The sequence below is a fragment of the Hypanus sabinus genome, chromosome 19 (assembly GCF_030144855.1).
Source record: "Hypanus sabinus isolate sHypSab1 chromosome 19, sHypSab1.hap1, whole genome shotgun sequence".
NCBI classification, from domain to species: Eukaryota; Metazoa; Chordata; class Chondrichthyes; order Myliobatiformes; family Dasyatidae; genus Hypanus; species Hypanus sabinus.
In genome coordinates, this window is record NC_082724.1 from 56179723 (window position 1) to 56207377 (window position 27655).

The 27655-nt window shown below is 45.6% G+C and overlaps 1 protein-coding gene across 1 annotated transcript in view; it reads right to left on the reverse strand.

The window, feature by feature from the left end:
• Positions 1-255: 255 nt before the first annotated feature.
• The window catches only part of LOC132377943 (MAP kinase-activated protein kinase 2-like), a 157359-nt gene continuing 129959 nt past the window's right edge, over positions 256-27655 (reverse strand). Inside the window, exons 6-10 of the mRNA XM_059944449.1 lie at positions 26206-26281; positions 22768-22892; positions 18051-18136; positions 16082-16162; positions 256-2113 (exon numbers count right to left, since the gene is read on the reverse strand). Coding sequence (XP_059800432.1) covers positions 1958-2113; positions 16082-16162; positions 18051-18136; positions 22768-22892; positions 26206-26281 — 524 coding nt within the window. The 3' untranslated portion in view covers positions 256-1957. The remainder of the gene's footprint in view (positions 2114-16081; positions 16163-18050; positions 18137-22767; positions 22893-26205; positions 26282-27655) is intronic.

The window sequence follows — 27655 nt, forward strand, 5'->3', positions numbered from 1 at the left end:
CTTTGCTACTTAAAACCCAGACGGCGTCCCACTCGACTTCACTCAGAACAGTGGCCATGTTTATTTCCTGCTCTCTCCCCAAGCCGGCTGTTCCATTAGAATGAACTGGGTCGCAGGAGCCTGGCCCCATGCCGATGTTGGTCAGCTGAGGTCAGTTCTGCTTTCTCAAGTGGAGTTAAACTCTTCCAAATAATTCCGCAACAACCCAGCCAGTACTTACCCTGGAAACTGCAGTATTAGACAAAAAGAATCCAGACAGTCTCTCTGCATTTTCATACAATCTTATGCTTTTTTCTTGTATTGTAACAAAAGCAAGTTAGTAAATGTAAAATATGTTGGGACATCTTAAAAGCTTGATTTACATGGAGGATTTCCATCTCTCCTACGCAAATTGTGACCTTAATTCAAATACAAACCTCGTCCTTCAATAAACAGCTGGTAAGTTTACTTAGCACACAGTTCAGATACAACGACTATTCATGAAATCCATGGGTCACCACAGAGGAGGAGGGCCATTTTTTTTAACGGAGAGAGTCAGTAGAAATTTCAACTCGACATTGGTTTTGTGCTTTTGACCCCTCCGTTTCACCAGCCTGCCTGTTTTGGCCTGCTCCTCTCTGAGTGAAGACTCTGCCCAGATCCTCCTGTGCCAGCCTGGAAGCGATGTCGACTCGGCTTCTCCAGCCTCCTGAAGAAGGTGGCTCATGACCACATCCCAGAGATGTGACTGAGCTGGAGGTTTAAAAGGTTTATTTTTGTACCTCATGGCAAACGCATCTCAAGGATCCCCCCAGAACAGTGCTGCACAGTAACAAATAATGTCTGTACCGACCGTGATGCCAAATAAAACCCGCCTGCACATGATCCACATCCCTGTCTGTTCCTATTCTGCATAACAGCCTCTTACAAGCCACCATCCTGTCTGTTGCCACCTCCAGCCTGGCAGCTCACCCACCACTCTCTGCGTAAAAACAAAACTAGCCCCATACATCTCTTTTAAATGCCCCCCTCCCCATCTTAAACTATGCCTTCTAAGATTTGATGTTTCCACCCTTGGGATAAAGCACACTGTCTACTTACCCTCTCTATTCCTCTCATAATTTTATAAACCTCTATCAGGTGTCCCTTCAGCCTCCAACACTCCAGAGAAAACAACGCAGGTTTGTCCGAACCCTCCCTGTAGCTAATGCTCTCTAATGCAGCCAGCATCCTGGTGAACCTCTTTGGCACACTCTCTAATGAATCAACCTCCTTCATGTAAAGGGCCAACCAGAACTTCACCCAATTCTCCAAATACAGTCCAACCAAAGTTTTAGACAACTCCCTGACTCTTATATTCAGTGCCCTCATTGGTGAAGGCAAGTTTGCCAAGCACCTTCTTTACCATCCTATTGACGAGTAGCCTCCTTCAGGGAGCTTAACGATCTCTCTGTGCACTCAAGAGTCCAGACATTTACTGAGTATGTGGAGCTCCACTTACTTTAGAGCTGATGAACAAACAACATCACCACAAATCATAAACAGAACATGCTGTTAAAGCTCAACGGCCCAGGATACATCTGTGGACCCCTTTCTTCTCCGTAAGTACCAGCCTAAAAGCTTATTCTCTTCCCACAAATGCTGCCTGACCTGCTGATTATTTTCAGCATCTTCTGCTTTTCAGATTTCCAAAATCTGCAATTTTTTTTTTTGACTTTCAATGTGATTACAAAGTTAGAACCAAATTAAAATACCAAGTCAAATACTGTTGGTAATAAAAGATGCAACGGAGCAGTAAAGGGTCGGGGCATTTTCGAGTAAGCTGCGTCCTCCTGTGTCTGCTCCATCAGTACAAACATCCTCTTTATTGTTGGGAAACTTTGCCTCTGGCGGTGTGAGTTACAGTTCAGGTGGAGCGTTAGTAGCCTTTGGGTCCTTGCCAGCTCTGCTGCCCATTCCCAGTCCTGTGGCCTGCTGCTCACTGGTTGCTGCAAATCGCTGAAGACGAACGCGCCGATGAAATCTGCTTCTTCCGCCTCTTGTTCAGCAGCGGGTTGCTGGTTTTATCCAAGTCCTTGATTGTCACCTGGTCATAGTCAACTCTCATTGTGGCGAGGGCACTCGTCATCTCATCCTGAAAGTGGAGGACAGAGCACAGTGCTTAGAGCAAAGCTGAGGGGACATTATCGAAGGTGAATGGAGAAAAGTATAGGGTGAATGTCAAATCCCTGTCTTTTATGTGCGTGCATGGAATGCCCTGCCAGATATGGTAATAAAGGCAAATTTGGGACATTTAAGAAACTCTTGGATAGGCACATGGATGACAGAGAAAAGGATTATATAGAAGGGAAGGGTTAGATTCAAGGATAAAGTTCAACTTTATTAGCAATATACATTTACGTGTATTAGGAATTCGCTGTGGTGTATGGAGAGGGGTGATAAATAATAGCACAAGACACAGCAGCAGAATTAGGCCATTCAGCCCATTGAGTCTGCTCTACCATTTGATCATGGCTGATCCAAAAGACATAGGAGCAGAATTATTCATCTGGCCCATCGAGTCTGCTCCGCCATTCAATCATGGCTGATCCTTCCTTTTTCTCCTCCTCAACCCCAGTTCCTGGTCTTCTTCCTATAACCTTTGATGCCATGTCCAATCAAGAACACATCAATATCTTCCTTAAATACACTCAATGACCTGGCCTCCACACCTGCAAGTGGCAACAAATTCACCACCCTTTGGCTAAAGAAATTTCTCCACATCTCTGTTTAGAAAAGGTGCCCCTTTATCCTGAGACTGTGCCCTCTTGTCCTTGACTCTCTCATCATGGGAAACATCCTTTCCACATCTACTCTGTCTAGACCTTTCAACATTCAAGTTTCAATGAAATGTCCCCTCATCCTTCTAAATTCCAGCGAGTACAGACCCAGAGCCATAAAATGTTCCTCGTATGATAACCCTTTCAATTCCTGGAATCATTCTTGTGAACCTCCTTCAGACCCTCTCCAATGTCAGCACAACTTTTCTAAGATGAGGGGCCCAAAATTGTTCACAATACTCAAGGTGAGGCCTCACCAGTGCCTTATAAAGCCTCAGCATCACATCCCTGTCTTGTATTCTAGACCTCTTGAAATGAATGCTAACAAGGCATTTACCTTCCTCACCACCAACTCAACTTGCAAGTTGATTCTTCAGGGTGTTTTGCACAAGGACTCCCAAGTCCCTCTGCATCTCAGATTCCTGGATTTTCTCCCCATTTAGAAAATAGTCTGCACATTTATTTCTACTAACAAAGTGCATGACCAGGCATTTTCCAACATTGTATTTCATTTGCCACTTTCTTGCCCATTCTCATAATCTGTCCAAGTTCTTCTGCATCCTACTTGTTTCCTCAACACTACCTGCCCCTCCACCAATCTTCATATTGTCTGTAAACGTGATGACAAAGCCATCCATTCCATCATCTAAATCATTGATATATAGTTATAAAAAGAAGTGGTCCCAACACCGACTCCTGCAGAACACCATTAGTCACTGGCAGCCAACCAGAAAAGGCTCGTTTTATTCTCACTTGCTGCCTCCTACCAATCAGCCAATGCTCCAACCACGTTAGTAACTCTCCTGTAATACCATGGGCTCTTAACTTGGTAAGCAGCCTCATGTGTGGCACCTTGTCAAAGGCTTCTGGAAATCCAAATATACAACATCCACTACATCCCCTTTATCTATCCTACCTGTAATCTCCTCAAAGAATTCCAACAGGTTTGTCAGGCAGGATTTTCCCTGACAGAAACCATGATGACTTTGTACCATCTTGTCCTGTGTCACCACATACCCCATCACCTCATCCTTAACAACTGACTCTAACATCTTCCCAACCTCTGAGGTCAGGCTAACTGGTCTATAATTTCCTTTCTACTGCCTCCCTCCTTTTTTAAAGAGTGGAATAACTTTTGCAATTTTCCAGTCCTCTGGTACCATGCCAGAGTCCAATAATTTTTGAAAGATCATTTCTAATGCAACCATAATCTCTAACACTACCTCTTTCAGAACATTACGGTGCAGATCATCTGGTCCGGGTGACTGATGTACCTTTAGGTTTTTTGAGCTTTTTGAGCACCTTCTCTCTTGTAATAGTAACTGTGCCCACTTCTCTTCCTTCACACACTACAACATCAGGCATGCTGCTAGTGTCTTCCACACTTCCATTTTCCTCTCAATCCATTCTTCTACCTTCTCACCATAACCTGTCAAGCCCTAACTCATCATGAACCTATCAACCTCGGTCTTAAAAGCACCCAATGACTGGGACTCCACAGCCTCCTGTGGCAACAAATTCCACATATTCACCACATGCTGGCTGAACAACTTCCTCCTTATCTCTGTTCCCTCTATTTTGAGGCTGTGTCCTCTCATCCACTTTGTTTCAGCCTTCCAACATGTGATAAGTTTCAATGAGACCCCTCCTCATTCTGCTAGATTCCACTGAGTGGCCAAAAGCCTTGAATCACTGCTCACATGATAACCCTTTCATTCACGGAATATCATTCTTGTGAATCTCCTCTCAACCCTCTCCTTTCTTAAATAAGGGGCCAAAACTGCTCACAATTTTTCAAGTGAGGCCTCACCAGTGCCTTGTACAGCCTCAGCTTTACAACCTTACCTTTATATTCAAGTCCTCTTGAAGGGAATGTTAACATTGCCTTCCTCACCACTGATTCAACCTGCAAATTAATCTTTAGGGAGTCCCGCACAAGGATTCCCAAGTCCCTTACACCTCAAATTTTTGAATTTTCTCCCCATTTGGACTCTGGCTTTTATCTTTTTCTGCCAAATGCATGGCCATGCACTTCCTGCCACTATTCCATCTGCCACTTCTTTGCCCATTCTCCCAATCTGTTTAAGTCCTTCTGTAGCCTCTCTGCTTCCTCAATATCTATCTTTGTATTGTCCGCAGTCTTGGCCACAAAGCCATCAATTTCATCAATCAAATCACTGACATGCAGCATAAAAAGAAGTGGTCCTAACACAGACCCCTGTGGAACACCACTAGTCACAGGCAGCCAACCAGAAAAGGCCCCCTTTATTCCCACTCTTTACCTCCTGCCAATCAGCCACTGCTTTACCCATGCCAGTATCTTTCCTGGAATAAATCAGCCATGCCTTATGTCCCTATGACTTCTGGTCTATTGGCACGGCATGCATCAAAAGCATCATTCAACAATGATAAAGAATAAAGAATTATATAAAAAATAAAGTTAGAGGTTAAAGGATGGATACGGGATAAAATGTGGATAAATAGCAGCATGAATTTACAATGTAAACAGCATTATAAAAAGCAGTTTAAAGTGTTTACAGTGCAGTGATTGTGGGTGATAGCCAGAGGATTGAGGGGGGGGGGGGGCGGTAACCAGAATGGTCAATCAGATTAACTGCCTGAAGGAAAAGACTTCAGATGTGGCACAAAGGCTAGAGTAGGTTCAAAGATTGGCAGAACATTGTAGTTTCTATGTTCTAATTACATGCATTACACATTTTGCTGCAGATGCTTCCATTTTAACAGCATACAAAGTTTTAACTTGAAGTAGAATTATCACTGGTTCATCACTGTTCTCTGACACACAGTACAATTTGGTGACATAAGATTTCCTGCAGTCATGAAACAAGATATTGGACACTTGCAATCTGAAGTAGAAATTGGAATTGCTCAGGCAGTTGGGCACCACCCCATGTAAATTCAGTAGAATATTCAGAAAGAGAGTCTCTCTCCACAATAATCTGCTGAAGATTCAACAAGTTGAGCAGCACAAGATAGGGTCTGGACCCAAGACATTGACAATTCCTCACCACCACCCACCACTCCACCTGGTGTTGATCAACTGTTGCTATAGATTGTATCTGCAGTCCCTTGCACCTCCATGTAATCCGACAGGCAAGCTACAAAGAGTGGGCAAAGTGCCCTTACCAGCAAATTGACTGAGGAAATACACAGCACCCACAAAGCCAGCCCGTGTTCTTAACGTACAAACACACACTGTAAGATTATCCCAGTGAACACTGAATCTGACAGCATTGGGTGAGTCAGGGCCGTGGCCCAGCTACAATACCAAACATATGGGCGCCCAAACTATCCGTGGCTCTAACCAACCGAGAACAGTAAGTCAAGTCACTTCACTGGTGCCTAGGAGAGTTGTGGAGAATTGCCCAATAGGTCCCCATCCACCAAAAGCAGGGCACAAAGCAAATCTAGCACTTTAGTCTCAGAAAGGCAGCGTCCATTATTAAGAACCTCCAGCACCCAGGGCATGCCCTTTTCTCACTGTTACCATCAGGTAGGAGGTACAAAAGCCTGAAGGTATATACTCAGCCATTCAGGAACAGCTTCTTCCCCTCTGCCATCCGATTCTTAAATGGACACAAACCCGTGAACATTACCTCACTTTTAAAATACATTTCCATTTTTGCATGATTTTTAATCTATTTAATATATGCATACTGTAATTGATTTACTTATTCATTTATTATTTTTCTTCTTCTATATTATGTATTGCACTGCTGCTAAGTTAACAAATTTCACGACACATGCCGGTGATAATAAACCTGATTCAGATTCATTCCTACCCAATCCATCTTAATGATCAGCAGGTTGAAGGAAGGTGCTACCTCGTAGTACCAGCTCACCAGGAACCTGCTCACCGATTCCCAGCTTACAACCTTCCTGGGCTATGTGAGTCCTCCCTGAGACCTAAAACTGGCCAATGGGTCTCGAAGGGAAATACTGCCAAGGCACGCACAAGGAAGATGGTTGTGGGTGTTGGAGATGAAGTAACCCAGTCCCAGGGTTCCTCAGAGGAGCATGCTGGGCCCAATCATCTTCAACTGCTTCATGAGAGATCTTCCTTCCATCATAAGATTAGAAATGGCGATGTTCATTAAGGATCGCAACATGGTCAATTCCATTCACAGGTCCTCAGCAGGTGAAAAAGCCCATGCATGTATACAGCAAGACTCAGGCAACACTTGACCATGGGCAAGTATTATTTACATTCTGGAGCCGGAGCGGAGTGATGATGGCACTAAAGGGTGACTCCTTTGCTTGCATCTTCAGAAGCAGCTCTATTTCCATCTTTAATCTCTCTAGATTTCCCTTTCTGAGTTCTTTTGAAGACCCTGATCTGGAGTTACACGCTGATTTCGGTTCTTTGCGGGAATGGGACCCGTTCTTAGGGTTTCATAACTGGCCATTGTTCAGCACACCAAAGGCTCGGCCTAAGAGTCCGGCTCAGATTCAGAAGCCGAGGATCTCGGGGCGCTGGAGGCGGGCGGATCGAGGGTCGGTGCCACGGCAGGAAATCCTTGTGTCACCGGGGGAGTCGGAATATCTACGGCTGTGCGCCCAGAGACCCGAGATCTTTGAGATCTTCAGGCACAGAGCTCGGAAAAAGCCACATAACGGGCTTTTAACATGGTAAATCAGTGAGTTGTTTGTTATGTCTCCCCAGCTCGCTGGGAAAACGGACGCACCTTCTTCTCCCTTACTAGGTGGATACCTGGTGACCGAGTAATCTTTGGGGTACTGCAAGTCTGTGTCTGTGCTGTTGCTTTGCTCACACTTGGAGTGCTCGATGGTGGGTGCTGATGCTTTTTCTTGCTGGTGGGGGGAAGGGGAATTGTTGCTTGCTGCCGCTTATGCACGAGGGGGAGGGGAGCTGGGGGGGGGGAGCTTTGGTGTTCCAACAGTTGACTATCACTCCTCTGTTTTTGTGGATGGTTGCAAAGAAAAAGCATTTCAGGATGTATGTTGTATACACTTCTCTGACATTGAGTTGGACCTTTGAACCTATAATGACAGAGAATGGCCAGCCTGAGATTCAGACTGGCTCGGTTTAGAGAGACTGACTAAGGCCAGACTTGGCTGTAGGTGCTTTATTCTCATAAAGTCAATCTTAGCCATCGTTAGAGATGAAAATGGTTATGGAGCCTTCTTCCATTGATCAATTTTGAATCACTATTCATGAATAGACAGCATGCTTTTTCCACAGTATATTGCTCCCACAGCTCAGCAAGGTATGCTTTTTAAAGTAGATTGTAGATCTTAGACTGCTTAGAGTCTGACCACAGTCTTTAATCTTCTCAAGTACTGAAGTGGGACCCAAAGATTAGAGGAATGAAAATGTTATTATCTCAGGATAAATTTGGCAATGAATAGCCAGCTCATCGAACATTGGAATATTGTGTTCTTTTCTGGTCACTTCCATACAGGAAGGATGTGGGAGCTTTAGAGAGGGTGCCGAAGAGGTTTACTAGGATGCTGTTCAGATCGGAGAGCATGCCTCGTGAGGAAATGTTGAGCAGGCTAGGGTCTTTTTCTCCGCAGTGAATGATAATGAGGGGTGACTTGATAGAGAGGTACAAGATGATAACAGGCAGAAGTCAGGGACATGTATATAGATAGATGGTATAGATAGACATGTGTTTGTCACCATGAAGCAGAGGGCGAGTTTGTAGATCTGGCGGGAGCAAGGGATGTTAGGAATGTTGAGGATGGAGCGCTGGGGGAAGGGTGTGCGATAAGTGGCAAGGAAGGAGTGCCAGGGACAGGGGGTTACACAGGTGCAGACACATCCAGCCCCGAGACACCAGGCAAGTTCATTTGATTCCAAACAATTGGTTTATTGATCATCACAGAACGTCTCTCTGGTGCTTCCTGCTCCCTCCCCTCTCCCTCTTCCTTTTCCCAACCATGATTCCCCTCTCCCTGCCCCCTTCCCACTCTCAGTCCACAATACAGACCCATATCAGAACCAAGTTCTATCATCATTCACGTATGTCATGAAATTTGTTTTTTTGCGGCAGCAGTACAGGGCAATACATAAAATTACTAGAGTACTGTGCAAAAGTCTTAGGTATCCTAGCTATATATGCAATATGTGCTTAAGACTTTTGCAGAGTACTGCAGACAATGTGGATAGTCAGAGGCCTTTTCCCAGGATGGAAATAGCTAATACAAGGGGGCATAACTTTAAGGTGATTGAGGGATGTCAGAAACAGTGGTGAGTGTGGGGATTGCACTGTCGGGGTGGCTATAGAGGCAGATAAATTATGGGCATTTAAGAAACTCTTGGACAAGCACATGGACCAAACTACAAAGTCTGAAGGATGCTCAACAGCTGAGTCATAGCTCGAATGTTATCACCTCCTACAAAGCAAAACCAAATGACATAGGTGACAACAAGGTGGTTTGACTGTCAAAACATGGAGGCACCTATAAACTCCCAGTGCTTCTGTGATTTCCATCCCTGAAGTTGACTTGAGAGCATCTTTGCAATGAGTCAGCACATGAAATCTGTCTGAGTGGTGCGAGAATAACAACTTCTCACTCAATGTCAGCAAGACCAAGGAGCTGATTATCGACTTCAGCAGAGGAAAACTAGAGATCTATGAGCCAGTCCTCCTCAAGGGATCAGAAGTGGAAAGGGACAGTAACTTTAAATTCCTCAGTGTTATCATTTCAGAGGATCTGTCCTGTGTCCAGCACGTTAGCACAATTACCAAGAAAGCACACAACGCCTCTACATATAAGTTCCTGAACATTTAGCTTGACTGTCTAAAACTTTGACTAAATGTGCAGTGGAGAGTATATTGACTGGTTGCATCATAGTCTGGTATGGAAACACCAATGTCCTACAAAAAGTAGTGGATACAGCCCAGTCCGTCACGGGTGAAGCCCTCACCACCGCTGAGCATATCTACATGGAGCGCTGTCTCAGGAAAGCAGAATCCATCATCAGGGATCCCCACCGCCAAGGGCATGGTACTTTCTCACTGCTGCCTTCAAGAAGGTGGTACAGCAGACTCAGGACCCACACCAGCAAGTTCAGGAACAATCAGCCATCAGACTCCTGAACCAGTAGGGATAACTTCACTCACCCAATCACTGAACTGTTCCTGCAACCTATCGACTCACTTTGAATGACTCTTCATCTCATGTTCTCGATACTTATTGCTTACTTACTATTATTATTAATTCTTTTTTTGTATTTGCACAGTTTGTTGTCCTTTGCACATTGGTTGAACTCCCAAGTCTTTCATTGACTCTATTTTGGTAGTTATTCTATTATGGATTTATTGAGTATGCCCACGGGGAAATGAATCCTATGATTATATATGGTGATATATATATGTACTTTGATAATAAACTTACTTCGAACTTTTCAAGTAGGTTATAAGGTCAGTACACACCGTGGGCCAATGGGCCTGAGGAGTTCTATGTTGTAATAGTGTTGAGAAACTACTTGAAGCATTTGAATATGGGAATAGTTAAAGGTAATTTTATGTCTGATTAACCTGATTGAACTATTTACTGAAGTTACAGAAAGTTTGCAGGCAAGCCCTAGTGAATATCCAGAGTCTTAGAAGATATTTCATAAATAAGAGACCTCTTTAGAAAATGGAAGCACGCTGCACTGAATGGTAATTTTAATAAGGAAGCTGCTAATGGCTAGGAGAGAAGAAATCTAGTGATGAACAGCTGCTGTTCTAACTGTGTCCTTCCAGTAGTGGTAGTGTGCACTGTCTGTTGGTGGGTCCTCTGGTACAGTGTGGGGAAGAGTAAGCTGTGGTGGCTGGTTGTTCAGTCTCCCCTCTGGCAGCTTCCCCTTGTCCTCTGCGGTACAGCAGCAGTCACTCTCATTTAGTGCAGCTCCATCTTGAACAGATTTCCTCCAGGAGTATCTATTGAGGGCAATGTCTCCCCAGTTTTTAGATGTAATGTTGAATTTTTGATTTTGTTGTTAGCTTTGAAGTGCCCACCAGGGACTCGCTGACCTTCCTTCAACGGGGAGTAGCCGAGAGGCCAATCACTTACCCGAGGGAAATGATGCAATGACAGGTCCCATGGCAACATTCTTCCCTACATTCTCTATCATGTGGCAACAGGCCAACTACTCCCATAGCTTTAGCCCTTAAATTCAAGTTCAATTGTCATTCAACCCTACATGAATACCCACGATTACAGCCAAACAGAACAGCGTTACTCTGGGGCCAAGGGGCAAAACTCAGCACCAACAGTCACACACACCACAAGGTACATATAAAATATCAGTAAAATACAGTCACATAAAAAAATAGTCCAAGACCATGCGTCTATGAATGTTGCAGCATTCTAACAAAGTAAAACTTGTCTTCTGCCGAGTGAACACAAGGGGGCGGCACTGACTCTAGCTTGGACTGCACGCCATGCCAAATGTTCTGATGTCTTTTAAATTTTCATACTCCAAGACCTGGATTTTGCAGGCGAGGCTGCCTTGCAAAGGTGATGCTGAAACCCACAGTGCTTCTGAAGAAGGTCTCCCCACAGGGTTTGAGGATTTAGGGCTAGTGAGAGCAGGGAGACGCCTTGTCGCACAGGTGGTCGAAACAGATATTCTGACAGATTTCATGAGAGATTTGAAGGCAATGGAGGGATTGAGAACAGGGTGTACGGTGGGGGGAGGATACCTGTCAGGAATATTAACAATTGATTAAAGGATTACAATGTTGTGGATTCAATCTTCTATTGCCAGTGTTCGCTATTCTTCATTTTTGTACAATTGAAGTTGCTTACTGCCAGGTAGGAGACCTCACCTGCAGAGTGACAAAGGGGGCTTTGTCCACAGTCGGGGTGGGTCTGGGTCAGTGAAGACCACAGGGTTGGAAGCTCAGCATCATGAGCTAGGGGACAGTGATGGGGCGGGAGCACACCGAATTTACTTGGGGGCAGAGTAAAATGGCAAATGTCGACTCTCTCAGACCCTTCCCCTTAGACTGGATCGACGCAACTTTACATTCCTGCTATCACCACGACCTGCCAAGTCATTTCCCTTCCTCTGTTCTGTTCTGTTTGCAAACCCTTGGGAACAGGAACATGGATTTCCAGCTCTTCCTGTGGGGATGCACTGCTCGACTTCACCTCTCCGCCTCTTCCTTCCCCCTCTTCTCCCTGAGTGCCTGCCTATTATAATACAACCGTGGTTTCAAGAAAAACTTGCACTGTTTGTTTGTCTTTCAGTTGGGTCTCAGGAAAGGGCATCGGTTGAAAACCGAATCAAATCCCTTTCATCGCTAACAAGCAGGAACCAGCCTATTCTGCAGACATATTCATCAGTTGGGCCCCTTCTTGAATGTGGATGAGAGAAGACAATGAGAGATGACCTCTGGCTTTATCGTGTCCTGAGACAGCTTCCTCCCAACGTCCCCTCCTTTCTCTGTCCAACATGACTTGGAGTTAGTTTTACCATCAAGGAAATATATCAGCTATTTTTCCTATTTTTCAAAGTCAGGGTAAACTTATTATCAAAGTACATATATGTCACTGAGGTATATGAGAAATGAAGTACTATTAACACATACCTATCATACAATGCCTGTAACAAGTATTCACCCCTCCTTGGAGGTGTTCATGTTTTATTGCTTTATAACATTGAATCATGGCAGCCATCCAGGGCCTGCTGCAGTGAAACATCCCCACAGCCTGATGCAGGCACCACCATGATTTACGGTAGGAATGTTGTTTTTGATGATGTGCGGTGTTGGGCTTACATCAAACACAGAGTTTAGTCTGACGGCCAAAAAGCTCAGTTTTAGTTCCATCAGACCATAGAACCACATCCAGCTGGCCAGAGTCTCCATAGAACCACTTCCTGCTTGCCAGAGTCTCCATAGAACCACTTCCTGCTGGCCAGAGTCTCCATAGAACCACTTCCAGCTGGCCAGAGTCTCCATAGAACCACTTCCTGCTGGCTAGAGTCTCCATAGAACCACTTCCAGCTGGCCAGAGTCTCCATAGAACCACTTCCAGCTGGCCAGAGTCTCCATAGAACCACTTCCAGCTGGCCAGAGTCTCCATAGAACCACTTCCTGCTGGCTCGAGTCTCCACAGAACCACTTCCTGCTGGCCAGAGTCTCCATAGAACCACTTCCAGCTGGCCAGAGTCTCCATAGAACCACTTCCTGCTGGCCAGAGTCTCCATAGAACCACTTCCAGCTGGCCAGAGTCTCCATAGAACCACTTCCTGCTGGCTCGAGTCTCCACAGAACCACTTCCTGCTGGCCAGAGTCTCCATAGAACCACTTCCTGCTGGCCAGAGTCTCCATAGAACCACTTCCAGCTGGCCAGAGTCTCCATAGAACCACTTCCTGCTGGCTAGAATCTCCACAGAACCACTTCCTGCTGGCCAGAGTCTCCATAGAAACACTTCCTGCTGGCCAGAGTCTCCTACATGCCTTCTAGGAATCTCTCGCTGAGATTTCATTTGAGTTTTCTTTGAACAGCAGCTTTCTCTTTGCCACTCCCCCATAAAGCTGCGACTGGTTAAACACCCGGGCAATGTGCAGTCTCTCCCATCTCAGCCACTGAGGCTTGTAACCCCTCTTGGTGGCCTCCCTCACTAGCTCCCTCCCTTCTTGCATGGTCACTCAGTTTTTGAGGACGGCCTGCTGTTGGCAGATTTACAGCTGTGACATAATCTTTCCATTTCTTGATGATTGACTTAACTGTACCCCAAGTGACTTAGAAATTTTCTTGTATCATTCTCCTGACTTGCAGTTTTCAATAACCGTTTCACAGAGTTGCTTGGAGTGTTCTTTTGTCTTCATGGTGTAGCTTTTGCCAGGATACTGACTCACCAGCAGCTGGACTTTCCAGACACAGGTGTATTTTTACTACCATCAATTGAAACACCTTGAAAACATATAGGTCTCTGAAAACACATCTCTATTTATTTAATCACGGGACTTCTAAAATCAGTGCACCAGTGATGATTTAGTGTGTCATATTAAAGGGGGGGGGGTGAATACTTATGGAATCAATTATTTTGTGTTTTATATTTGAGATTAATTTAGATCACTTTGTAGAGATCTGTTTTTACTCTGACACAAAAGAGTCTTTTTCTGTTGATCAGTGTCAGAAAAGCCAAATTAAATCCACTGTGATTCAATGTTGTAAAACAATATAACATGAAACCTTCCAAGGAGGGTGAATACTGTACCTATACATTGAACACACAGTGAGATGCTTCCCTTGTATCAACAGCCAGCACAGTCCAAGAGGAGCCCATGCTTCCAGCACCAACGTAGCATGCCTGTAACTTACTAACCTACTAACCAGCACGTCTTTGGAAACTGAAGCACGGGGTCAGGGGAAGAATGTGCAGACAGCCCCCATCGCTGTAAAATGAACATGCTGGCTGCTACACTACTGTGCTGCCATCTTAGCAACCCCTGCCTCAGTTTAAATTTAGAGAGACTCAGCTCCACTTGTTGCCAGGACATGAGTACATTTATTATGAAAGTACGTAAACAGTATGTCAACGTATACCACCTGGAGGTTCATTTTCTTGAAAGCATTTACAGGAAAATAAAGAGATACAATAGAAGTTTTGAAAACTATAAATAAATAAATGCACCTCGAACACACAGTGAGATGCAACAGTCCGAGGATGTACCAGCCACAGCCTGCGTGTCGCCAAGCTTCTGACCCCAGTGCATCACGCCCACAGCTCACTAACCCCAACCATATGTCTTTGGAATGTGGGAGGAAACTGGAGCACCCGGAGGAAACCCACGGGGAGAGTGTACAAACAGTGGACATCCAAACCCAATCACTGACTCTGTAAAGCCATTACACTAGCGTGAAGGTCTCCTGCCTCTGTTTAATTCTGGAGTGACTGACAGCTCTGGAACAGGTTACAGGCCCACTCATTGACAAAATCCGAGTGCACACAGTGTTCCCGTGTCAAGGCCAGTGAGCAACTGGTCTGACCCTGAAGAATGTAATAGATCGGCTGGTGGAGTGGTGTCACATCAACAACCTTGCACTCAGCGTCGGTGAGGAACTGATTGCGGACTTCAGGCGGGGGGAGTTGGGAGAACACACACCGATTTCCATCGAGGGGTCAGTAGTGGAAAGGGGCAGAGCCTCGTTCCAGGGTGTCAACGTCTCTGAAGACCTCATCCTGGACCCCACACAACATTTTATTAGGCGTTCCAGGACATTTGGTGTGTAGTAAATTGCACTGTGAAGAGCACTCTGAGTGGTAACGTCACCGTCTGGCATAGAGGGTTCACTGCACAGGATCGGAAAGAGCTGCAGAGGGTTTTAAATTCAGCCAGCTCCATCATGGGCATTAGCCTTCCCAACATGGAGGGCATCTTCAATAGTCAATGCCTCAACAAGGTGGCACCATCATCAAGGATCCCCGCCACCTGGCACATGCCCCTCTTTACTACCATCAGGGAGCCCGAGGACACACACTCAGCACCTTTGGAACAACCTCTTACCCTCCACCACCGGATTGCTGGAAGCTCCTCATGCTTTGCTCTCTTTTGGCTCTATTATTTTTTATATTTATTACTGCTGCTGCAAATCAAAAAAAAAAATTCAACATACTGTATGTCAGCGACCATAAAACTGATTCTGGTTCAGAACTCACTGGCTCTCCTCCAGTCAAATCCTCTGGGCTCCTCTATCCATCACCTTCCACCCCACGTACTGTCCCTGCCCCACTCTCTTCTCACTGACACATTCTCTGCTCTACCCAGGAATCCACTTCATGCTTGAACAACCCCATAAGCATGTTGGGTTGAATACCTCTTCAACCCACCACCCCCCATGCTTCTCTCTTCAAAGCTCCTGTCCCAGTACCATATACACACTCTGCTCTCCCATCAGTCTGATATTCCCTTCCTTCCAATCCCTACACTCCTTTCTCAAATGCTCCCTAAGCCCTTCCCTCTGACAAGCCTCTCGTCACTCCTCAGCACCTCGACACTACACTGTGATTCCTTGTGCATAGTAGAACACCAAAACCCTTTCGGCTGGCCAATCCAGGAGTTACCTCAGGCCTAAGTGGCCTGAGCACCTTGGTCCAGCCTTCCTGGTTTAGCCCTTGTCCATGGTCGCCAAGAGGACGAGCTTCTGGATGCTGCTTTCCATCAACGGCACAGAAGCCACACCAGCAAAGGATCTCAATGACTGTGTGATGGTCAAAGATTGTGGAAGGTATGGGCTGGCTCTCTCTTTCACTCTTTGCAATAGGAAAATGTGAGGGTGAATGCACTGACCTTCACCTCCTCCCACATGTCCTTCTCTTCTTGGAGCACCCGACTTGTGTGTAGTGGAGTTGGTGGGACCGCCATTGATTGCTGGAAGAACAAAGAGCATTTAAATCCCATCCTTCAGTTGGCTACAAACCCTCTTGTCTGCTCCAACAGTCCCCTCTAATGATATCACTCTATGCCTATCAAATGAGGAGAAAGTCTCAGAGCCAAGACACCTGATGACTTTATGGGAGGGCTGTACCTCAAGCCCCCAACAGGTGCTCCTTTATGAAGAAGCTTATAGTTTGCTGTTACTCAATGGGTCGCAACTATTTTGTGCGGTCCTGGTCACCTTCTTACAGAAAGGCTTGGAGAGTGTGCAGGATAGGTTCACCAGGATGTTGCTTGGAGTAGAGAGCATTGGCAGTGAGGAGAGGTTTCCTCTGGAGCAATAGGTGGTTTGAAAGAGGGGTGTTATGAGTGGCATAAAATAGGGTAGTCAGTCTTTTCCCAAGGGTGGAACCGTCAAATGCTGGAAACCGTGGCTTTGAAGTGAGAAGGGGGAAGTTTAAAGGAAATTAGGTGGGAAGACTTTTTTTAAGACAGAGAGTGGTAGATGCCTGGAGCATCCTGCTGCAAGCAGATCTGACAGCAACGTTTAAAAATCTTCCAGACAGGCACATGAACAGGCAGGGTATGAGGCAATTTAGATAAAGTGCAGGCAAGGCGTTCAGTTTAACTTGGCTTCATGGGTAGTACAAACATAGTGAGGCAAAGGGCCTACCTACTAAACTATGCTCTCTGAATCTGGATGGAAGAAGTGGACTCTAACTGCTTTAAGAGAATGGGATGGGAAAGGATTTCCCAGCATAATATTTGTTAACACACACCAAATCCTGGAGGAACTCAGTCTGTCTGGCAGCATCAGTGTTTTGGGCCAAGAACCTCCATCAGGTCTGGAAAGGAAGAGGGAAGAAGCCAGACTAAGGTGGGGAGGAGAAGGGCAAGCTGGCAGGTGATAGGTGAGACCAGGTGAGGGGGAAGTGGGTGGGGGGGTGAGAAGCTGGCAGGTGATAGGTGAGACTAGGTGAGGGGGAAGTGGGTGGGGAGGAGGAGGGCAAGCTAGCAGGTGATAGGTGAGACCAGGTGAGGGGTAAGTGGGTGGGGGTGAGAAGCTGGCAGGTGATAGGTGAGACCAGGTGAGGGGGAAGTGGGTGGGGGGGGTGAGAAGCTGGGAGGTGATAGGTGAGACCAGGTGAGGGGGAAGTGGGTGGGGGGGTGAGAAGCTGAGAGGTGATAGGTGAGACCAGGTGAGGGGGAAGTGGGTGGGGAGGAGGAGGGCAAGCTGGCAGGTGATAGGTGAGACCAGGTGAGGGGGAAGTGGGTGGGGAGGAGGAGGGCAAGCTGGCAGGTGATAGGTGAGACCAGGTGAGGGGGAAGTGGGTGGGGGGGTGAGAAGCTGAGAGGTGATAGGTGAGACCAGGTGAGGGGGAAGTGGGTGGGGAGGAGGAGGGCAAGCTAGCAGGTGATAGGTGAGACCAGGTGAGGGGGAAGTGGGTGGGGGGTGAGAAGCTGGCAGGTGATAGTGTAAAAGGAGGATGAATCTGATAGGAGAGGAGAGTGGAGGGAGGAGGAGCACCAGAGGGAGGTGATAGGCAGATTAGGAGAGAAGAAGGGGTAAGGGGGAACCAGAATGAGGAATGTAAAATGAGAGAAGGCAGAGGGGGAAGAAATGACCAGAAATTAGAGAAATCAATGTTCATGCCATCAGGTTGGAGGCTACCTGTCAGAACATGTTGCAGCTTAAACAGGGCTGATACAGTCATGTACCATTTGTGACTTATCTGTTACTGAGCCTGCTCTACATCCACTATCCTATTACCCTACACACAGGTCCCTTGGTGTCCCTACAGCTCCCACAGACAACAGTCGAACTTCAGATCTCAGGCGGACAGTGCCAAAGGAGAGGCAGCTGGTGCTTGCTAAGACCTACATTGATCCAAGGGTGATTCATAAACTCGGTGATGGTCATCCGCTCTGTGGGGTCTGTCTTCAGCACCTGCCGGATCAGATCCTTCGCTGTAATAGGAGAGGAAATGAACAGTTATCAGCTTCTCCTGCCTTTAAGGCAGCAAACCTCCCCAGCCAGTATTTTGCCAGGGACATCACGGCCCAAACACAAATATTAAAATATTAGGAGACGTACGGTAGCGTAGTGGTTAGTGTAAACGCTATTACAGCACCAGCGACCCGGGTACATATCCCGCCGACGTATGGACGAAGTTTGTACTTTCTCCCTGTGACCGCATGGGTTCCTTGGTTTCCTCCCACTGTCCAAAGACGTGCTGGTTGGTAGGTTAATGCATGGAATTGGGGTGGCGCAGGCTGGTGGACCCACTACTGCGCTAAGTAAGAAGTGAGATTAGAAGAGGAGCTCTGCCTGAGGAAGGGCCAGGGGTGTCTCGTGTGGATCAGCCTGGATAATTCGGCTCAGATTCTATACAGTAACTCACATCACTGATACGGTGTGAGAAGGGTCAGAGCTTTCCTGCACGGATGACACATCACCCCCAACACATTGGCTGCAATGGAGAAGGAATGGTCACTTACCTCTTTGCAAAATGTGGAGAGGCCAGGAGTTCCTGTCCCAGTTCCGGGACAGCAGCTGTCTGACCCTCTCAGAGGCTGTTCCCAGGGATGCACACAGACATCAGGTGCTGAGGGAAGGCAGCCGTTGGTCTTCCGGGGCAGTGAGATGCCCGAAAGGGAATGCTGCAGACTGCCTCAGGAGTACGAACAGAGGGGTGCTCTGAAGCTCAGCTCAGCCAATGCTAAGCCTCTGCGGGGAAGGACCACAGTCCAGGCTCCTTCCCTACCACACATGGAGGGGCTGTGTTCAGTGGGGACGCCCCTCGAACAATGAAAGGCTGTATCAGCTCACTAGAACACTACAGCACAGTACAGGCCCTTCAGCCCTCGATGTTATGCCGACCCATATATTCCTTAAAAAAAGTACTAAACCCACACTACTCCATAACCCTCTATTTTTCTTTCATCCATGTGCCTGTCCAAGAGGCTCTTAAATAACCTTAATGTTTTAGCCTCCACCACCATCCCTGGCAAATCATTCCAGGCACCCACAACCCTCTGTGTAAAAAACTTACCCCTGATGTCTCCCCTAAACTTCCCTCCCTTAACTTTGTACATATGCCCTCTGGTGTTTGCTATTGGTGCCCTGGGAAACAGGTACTGACTATCCACCCTATCTACGCCTTTCATAATCTTGTAGACCTCTATCAAGTCCCCTCTCATTCTTCTACGCTCCAAAGAGAAAAGTCCCAGCTCTACTAATCTTGCTTCATATGACTTGTTCTTCAAACCAGGCAACATCCTGGTAAATCTCCTCTGCACCCTCTCCATAGTTTCCACATCCTTCCTATAATGAGGTGACCAGAACTGAACACAACACTCTAAGTGTGGTCTCACCAGAGATTTGTAGAGTTGCAACATGACCTCGCTACTCTTGAACTCAATCCCCCTATTAATGTAGCATCCCATAGGCCTTCTTAACTACCCTATCAACCTGCGCAGCGACCTTGAGGGATGTATGGATTTGCACCCCAAGGTCCCTCTGTTCATCCACACTCTGAAGTAACCGACCATTAACCCTGTACTCAGCCGTTTGGTTTGTCCTTCCAAAACGCATCACCTTACACTTATCCAGATTGAACTCCACCTGCTACTTTTCTGCCCAACTCTGCATCCTGTCTATATCCTCTTGTAACCTTCAACAACCTACAGCTCCATCCACAATTCCTCCAATCTTCGTTGTATTTGTAAACTTACTCACCCATCCTTCCGTCTCTTCATCCAGGTCATTTATAAAAGTCACAAAGAGCAGGGGTCCCAGGACAGATCCCTGAGGCACTCCACTAGTCACCGACCTCCAGGCAGAATACTTTCCTTCCACTACTACAATCTGCTTTCTTTGTAAGCCAATTTTTTATCCAAACAGCCAAGGTTCCACTGATCCCATGCCTCATGACTTTCTGGATGAGTCTCTCAAGAGGGACCTTGTCAAATGCTTTGCTAAAGTCCATGTAGACCACATCCACTGCCCTACCCTCATCAATTTCTTTTGTTACCTCTTCAAAAAACTCAATTAGTCTCGTGAGGCACAACCTTCCCTTCACAAAACCATGTTGACTATCCTTGAGTAGACTGTACTTCTCCAAATGCTCATAGATCATTAAGAATCTTTTCCAATAGTTTGCAGACCACCGATATAAGACTCACTGGTCTATAGTTCCCAGGATTCTCCCTAATACCTTTTTTAAACAAGGGAACTACATTTGCCATTCTCCAGTCCTCCAGCACCTCCCCTGCAGCCAAAGAGGATTCAAAGACCATAGCTACTGCTTCAGCGATCTCTTCTCTCACTTCCCACAGTATATCACGTCCAGCCCTGGGGACTTATCAATCTTGATGTTTTTAAGAAGGGAGCCCATTAGTGGCAACAGTGTAAAGTTTGCTTGTGCCCTTTTGTCTTTAAAGTTTACTTTACCGGAGGTTCCCACCACAAGTGCAAAGAGGCATTTTTTACACTGTTTCTCCCTTTTGTATATGTTTTTTTATCATGAAAACAGTTTATTTTTGAATAGCTTAGAACACAGAACAGTAGAGCACAGTACAGGCCCTTTAGCCCACAGTATTGTGCTGACAATTTAAACTACTCTAAGATCAATCTAAACCTTCACTCCCACATAGCCCTCCATTTTTCTCTCTTCCATCTGCTTATCTGACAGTTTCTTAAATGTCTCTCATACATCTGCCTTTACCACCAGCTGTGTAAAAAAAACTTACTTCTGACATGCCCCCTATTCTTTCCCCCAGACACATTACAATTATGTATTGGTGGTTCCACCCTAGGAATGTCACTGATCTACGCTGGGAACAAGCCAGCCCTTTGTTTAATCACCTGCTGGAGGAACCCAGCAGATTGAGCAACGTCTGTGGGAGGAGAGGAATTGTGAGTTTTGGGTCCAAAAGGAAGACGTCCTCTCTCAGTCCTGAAGCAGAGGATTGTGCTCCAGATCTGCAGTCTCCTGTGTCTGATCATCATCCTCACTGCTGAGGACTTACTACGGTATAAGTAGCCCTAGTATAGTGACTGCAATGGGAGAGACCCCCGTCCTCCAACACGCTTTTTATCTGCGTGGCGTCAAACACCCTGTGATCTAGGATGGAACACAGTGTAGCGAAGATAAAGTCATGCGTTTTGGTAGAGAGAATGAAGGTGTAGACCGTATTCTGAACGGGGAGCAAATTCAGAAATCGGAGGTGCAAAGGGATTTTGGGAGTCACAGTGCAGGATTCCTCAAAGGTTAACTTGCAGACTGAGTCAGGGGCAACTTGTCCACACAGAGTGGACCTCACATGGGCCTCACATTATACTGCCAGAGGGAGTGGTTGAGGTAATACAATAGTATCGTTGATGAAAAACTCAGATAGGTATTGTACATAGACAGGAGGGGCTTGGAGGGGTATGGGGTGAATGCAGGAAAGCAGGACCCTCTGAATGAACATCATGGTTGAGCCACAGAGCCTGTATCGGTGCTGTTCTGCTCTATGGACCTATGGTCTCAACGTAGCTCGGGATGTTCGACCATGGAACAAATCCGTGGTCCACATCACTGTACGGGCAACGCGAGCACGGAGCAGTAGAGAAGGGAATGGTGAAGGTCGGAGGCCCAAACAAACTGAAATAGGCACCACTACACACACACTCATTAGCTCAGGTGCCAAGATCTCCCGTGATTTTGGTGAAAACCTTGAAACCTTCTTGCAAACTGTTAGGACACTGGGACTCTCCCCCATCCCCCACCCACCAGCTCTATCAAACACAGACAGGAAGCAGAATGACAGGCACGGCTTCTGTCTGAGAGTCTGTTCAAACCTACAAGGAGTACATCGTTAAGCCCCTATCCCTGAGAGGAACCAATGGCCAAAGCTCCCATTCACTAACTTAGGAGTACAAGATGATGAGGGGCATTGATCGTGTGGACAGCCAGAGGCTTTTTCCAAGGGCTGAAATGACTAACAAGAGGGGGCATAGTTTTAAGGTGCTTGGAAGCAGGTACAAGGGAGATGTCAGGGGTAAGAATTTCCCCAGAGAGAGATGGGTGAGTGGAATGTACTGCCAGCGGCAGTGGTGGAAGCGGATACAATAGGGTATTTTCAGAGCCTCTTAGATAGGTACATGGAGCTTAGAAAAATAGAGAGCCATGCACTAAGGAAATTCTAGGCAGTTTCTAGAGTAGGTTACATGGTCGGCACAACATTGTGGGCCGAAAGGCCTGTAATGTGCTGTAGATCTCTATGTTCTAACACCACATGTGTGAATAGGCTGAAAGGGTTAAACATTTTCAACAAAGAAGCCTGTCGAATGGACCTTACAGAACAACCAGGTCTGTGGTTCAAAGTAAATGTATTATTGAATTATGCATATGTCATTACACACTACCTTGAGAGGCATTTTCTTCTGTGCACTTGCAGGAAAATGCAGAACTACAATAGACTTTATGAAAAATTATGCATAAATGAAGACTGACGAACAAAAGACACAATGGACGTTTGTCAGTGTCTGTCTATGGTTGCACGGTGGTAGATGTACAGAGACATCGGGTTACACGTTCTGAGCGTCCGGTTACCTTCTTCGGAAACCTCCGACCATTCTGGGTTCGGAAACTCATACTGTCCCATTCGGATCCTCTTCTTCATGCCGGGGGAGATGGCTAGGCCGTGATTGGAATAGAACGGAGGGTAGCCACATAGCCTGTGGGCAGGGGAGACTTGTTCAGTACTGTGCACAGAGCAACTGTTCTATTTCCTGAAATATCTCCACATCTCTTCTTAACGCTGAAGATTAAGGTTGGCAGATGCTGGTAACTCACCGATACCCGACTTAACTAGCTAATCTCTGAAACAACAACGTGTCCCACCTAGACACTGAGAGGAATTGTGGTCAGGTCAAATCCCATATGGGCAGGTTTCCAGAAAGGGTCACTGTGTAACAGTTAGAACTGGACGGGTTTTCCTTTTGCCCCCTTTATCTAAGAAGGAATTAGAGTGAATCCAGAGGCAATTCACGAGAATGTTCTCTGGACTAAAGGGTTAACTTATGAGGAGCATTTGATGGCTTTGGGGATGTACTCACTGGAGTTAAAAGACCGAGGGGAAATCTCATTGACACCTATTAAATATTGAAAAGCCTGGAAGGAGTGGATGTGGGGAAGATGTTTCATTTAGTGGGCGAGTCTAGAACAGGAGGGCACAGCCTCAGAATAGAGGGACATTCTTTTAGAACAGAAATGAGGAGGAATTTCTTTAGTCGGAGTGTGGTGAATCTGTGGAATATATTGTCACAGGCGGCTGTGGAGGCCAAGGCTTTCAGGATATTGAAAGCCGGAGTCAATAGGTTCTTGGTTAGTCAGAACATTGGGGAGAAGGCAGGAGAATGGAAGTACGAAGGATAAAATACCAGCCATGACGGATTGGCAGAGTAGACTCGGTGGGCCAAATGGCCTACTTCTGCTCCGAGGTCTTATGGTCTTATATAACGTGGGGCTCAAATGGAAGGTTTAACCTGTAAGTCTTCACCACGGGGCTGGCCTGTTAAAACTCACTGAAGCCTCATTGTGGTGTGTTTTTCCTCAAAGTAAATGCTGACATAACCAGTTGACATCTACTTTGTACCGATCTCACTGTGAGAACATTCCCTTGAGCACTTGCTCTGGTGCCCATAGCTTTTACTGAACCCCACATAGCTTACTCCAATCACTCTGACTTCAGTCCCCTGCCAAGGACAGAGAATGCAAGTTACTGCTATTTTCTCTTTATCAGTGTAGCGTATGCAGATGCTACTGTCCATCCCCCAATAAAGTGAGAGAGTGGCAATGAGGCACTTTCATTGTTGCCCTTCTGATGTTGCCTTATTCTGCTCATTAAGGGTTCCCGTATTTAATTGCATTGCCTTCGGGGATGTGGGTAGGATTGTACGGGAGTTGAAGTGGTACTTTTGAATCCCAGTGATCCGTCACACTGGTGAAGTCAGAAATTTGGGAGGCTCTTTTACGAAAGCCTTGTCAAGTTCCTCTGTGGCACGTTGTAGATGGGTCACACTGTAGCCACAGTCACCTTGTGACAAAATGAGTGAATATTTAGAGAGTGTGACTGGGTGGCTGTCAACAGTTACTCCTGGCTAATTATGCACTGCTTTGAATGTACTCCTAGTGTTAGGCAAGGTTAAATTTATTCCAAAACTTTAGACATAGCAGGACTCAATTAACATCTTGACATTTTCTAGTAATTGGTAAAATTTCTACTGAGCCCTGCGTAATATGATTGTTGCTATTGAACATTTTTATGGCATGCAAACAAATCACATTCAAATCAGAAAAGTTTCCACTAATTTTTAAACATGCTATGCTGAAGATACATTAACAGCTTCAAACTTTAATTTTCATTGCATGATGTCCATAAGACAAAGAGGTTCTGCTGAGGGAATTTGAGCAACAAAGGTCTTTAATCCAATCTTTAACAAGGGAGGGGGGCAAATTATCGGCCAGTTAACCTAACTTCAGTGGTTGGCAAGATGTTGGAGTCCATTATTAAGGATGAGGTTTCGGGGTACTTGGAGGCAGATGATAAAGTAGGCCAAAGTCCTTGAGGGGAAATCTTGGCCAACAAATTTCTTTGAGGAAATAGCAAGCAACACAGACAAAGGAGAATCAGTGGATGGTGTTTACTTTGATTTTCAGAAGGCCTTTGAGAAGTTGGTGCATGAGGTGCTATTAAACAAGTATTGTAGGAAAGATACTAGCAATGACAGAAGATTGGCAGGAGGCATGGAGTGGGAATAAAGGGAGCCTTTTCTGGTTGGCTGCCAGTGACTAGTGGTGCTTGGACAGATCAGTGTTGGAACTGCTTCTTTTTATGTTATATGTCAATAATCTAGATGACAGAATTGATTGGTCTCTGGCCATGTTTGCAGACCATAAAAAGATAGGTGGAGGGGCAGATAGTGTTGAGGAAGTGGGGAGTCTGAAGAAGGACAGGCAGACTAGGAGATTGGGCAAAGAAGTGACAGATTGAATACAATGTAGGGAAATGCACTTTGGTAGAAGGAATAAAGGTGTGTAGACAATTTTCTAAACAGGAAGCAAATACAGAAATTAAGATGTGAAAAGTGACTTAGGAGTCCTAGCTCAGCATTCCTTAAGGGTTAACTTGCAGGTTGGGTCGGTGGTGATGAAGGCAAATGCAATGTTAGCATTCATTTCAAGAGGATGAGAATATAAAGCAAGGGCATAATGCTGAGGCTTTATAAGACATTGGTCAGACAGCACCTGGAGTATTGTGAGCAGTTTCGATCCTGTCATCTAAGAAAGGATGTGCTGGCATTGGATGGATGAGAAGGATGAGAAATCCCAGGAATAAAAGGGTTAACGTATGAGGAGCACTTGATGGCTCTGGGTCTGCATTTATTTGAGTTCAGAAGAATGAAGAGGGACCCCTCATTGAAACCTATTGAATATTGACAGGCCTAGATAGAATGGAGGTGGAGAGGATGTTTCCTATAGTGGGAGTCAAGGGCTAGAGGGCATAGCCACAGAATAGAGGGAGATTCCTTTAACAGAGGTGAGGAGGTTACGGAGAGAAGGCAGGAGAATGGGGTTGAGAGGGATAACAAATAAGCCATGACAGAATAGTGGAGCAGTGTCATGGGCCAAATGGCCTATTTGTTTTATGGCCCACGGTCTACTGGAATTCACAGAACACCATTCAGTTCAAGGTTTACTCAATCCCACAATTTATGTTGATTTCACCCAAATTTTGCAAAGTAACGCATATTAACTCATGTATTTTCAGACATCTGCTGAAGTGCAACTTTCTGAAGACTGGGTGTGTGCTTCTGTTGCCAAGATTGATGTTGAAACCATAGCGTTTCAACATAACCATAACTCAGGAAATCCAAGGTCACTGCATCATTCTATTCCTTATCAAATGAACTGCTGCAATACGACATCGTTGTTATGGAATAAACCGAGGGGAAATCATCGAAAAAGCAGAAAGAGCCTGCGACTTACAGAATATACATGATCACTCCCAATGACCACATGTCACATGACTTGTCGTATTTTTCTGGGCCCAGGACTTCCGGGGCTGTGGAGGCAGAAAGATCAGAAGAACAATTCACAACAGTGCCAAACAAAACTGATTTGAAAATAAAGCAGAGATGGAGAACATCTTTCAGAGGAATGGAAGTTTGCAGCATACCCTTGCTATAGATAGACTGAAATTGATGACAGCTGTCACCTCGTGTGTCTCTGTCTATGAATTTAGTGTACATTATTATATTTACAGGATGTATTAATTAAACCTCGCTTTGTATGACAGAAGATGTCAAGATCACTGGAGGTTTTGATAGCTGTCACTAAGAAGCTGCTTCTCATGATATATCTCAAGCTAATTTATTTTTTCCAAGTTTGAACATTAGCTGACTGTAAATTAATTCAGGTTTCAATGTCCTCGGCCATCTGGCCTCCTGCCTTCGATAGTGATCCAGAAACAGTGACCGTAAAAGTCAAACTGCTCCTTTGGATAATACCCCTCATGGGCAGGTAATCAGACTCTCTGGTGGAGAGATAAGCCAGCTCTGCACCTTCACCGAGGGAGTCATGCTGGGAATTGGTAAACAAATGACAAATCGATAGCTGATGACCAATTCTAGGGAACATGAAATATGCAATGTATGCAGACAATAACCTAAAACTTGGCAAACAATTGGGAATGAAAAAAATGTCACACTGTTGCTGACACCCAAGGAGAGCAAGGCTTTGAGACACAAGGAAATACCCCACATTTATATTGTGCCTTTTATGACTTTAAGACCACCCCAATGCTCCACAGGTAATGTGATATTTGTATGTATGTCACAGTTAATGTTTATTATGAAGTGAAAAGAGCTAAAATGTTTTATCTGGGAAGCTGGGGCAATGGTGGAATTCCTTCCTTGTACCATTGGGCAAGAGCTACAGGAGCCTCAGGTCCCACACCACCAGGTTCAGGAACGGTTATTACCCCACAACCATCAGGCTCCCGAACCACTGTGGATAACCTCACTCACCCCAACTCCGAACTGCTTTTGAAACCTGCAGACTCACTTTCAAAGACTCTACAACTCATGTTTTCAGTATTATTTATTTTTTATTTGTACAATTTGTTTTCTTTTGCAAATTGGCTGTTTTCAAATCTTCATTTATGTCTTTTTAAAAATTAAATTCTATTCTATTCCCTTATTTTCCTGTAAATGGCTGCAAGAAAATGGATGTCAAGGTAGTGTATGATAACACTGATAATAAATATACTTTAACTTGTCAACATAAGCAGATGAATTTAAACAGATTAGCCTACTTACAGACAGACAGGGCCCAGAGTGTTCATGGTGCTAGTGCAGGAGCTGGAGTTGCTGATAGGTTTGGAATACTCTGGGGATTGGCCAGACCTGGTCCCACTGTCACTGGCCCATCAGTGTGA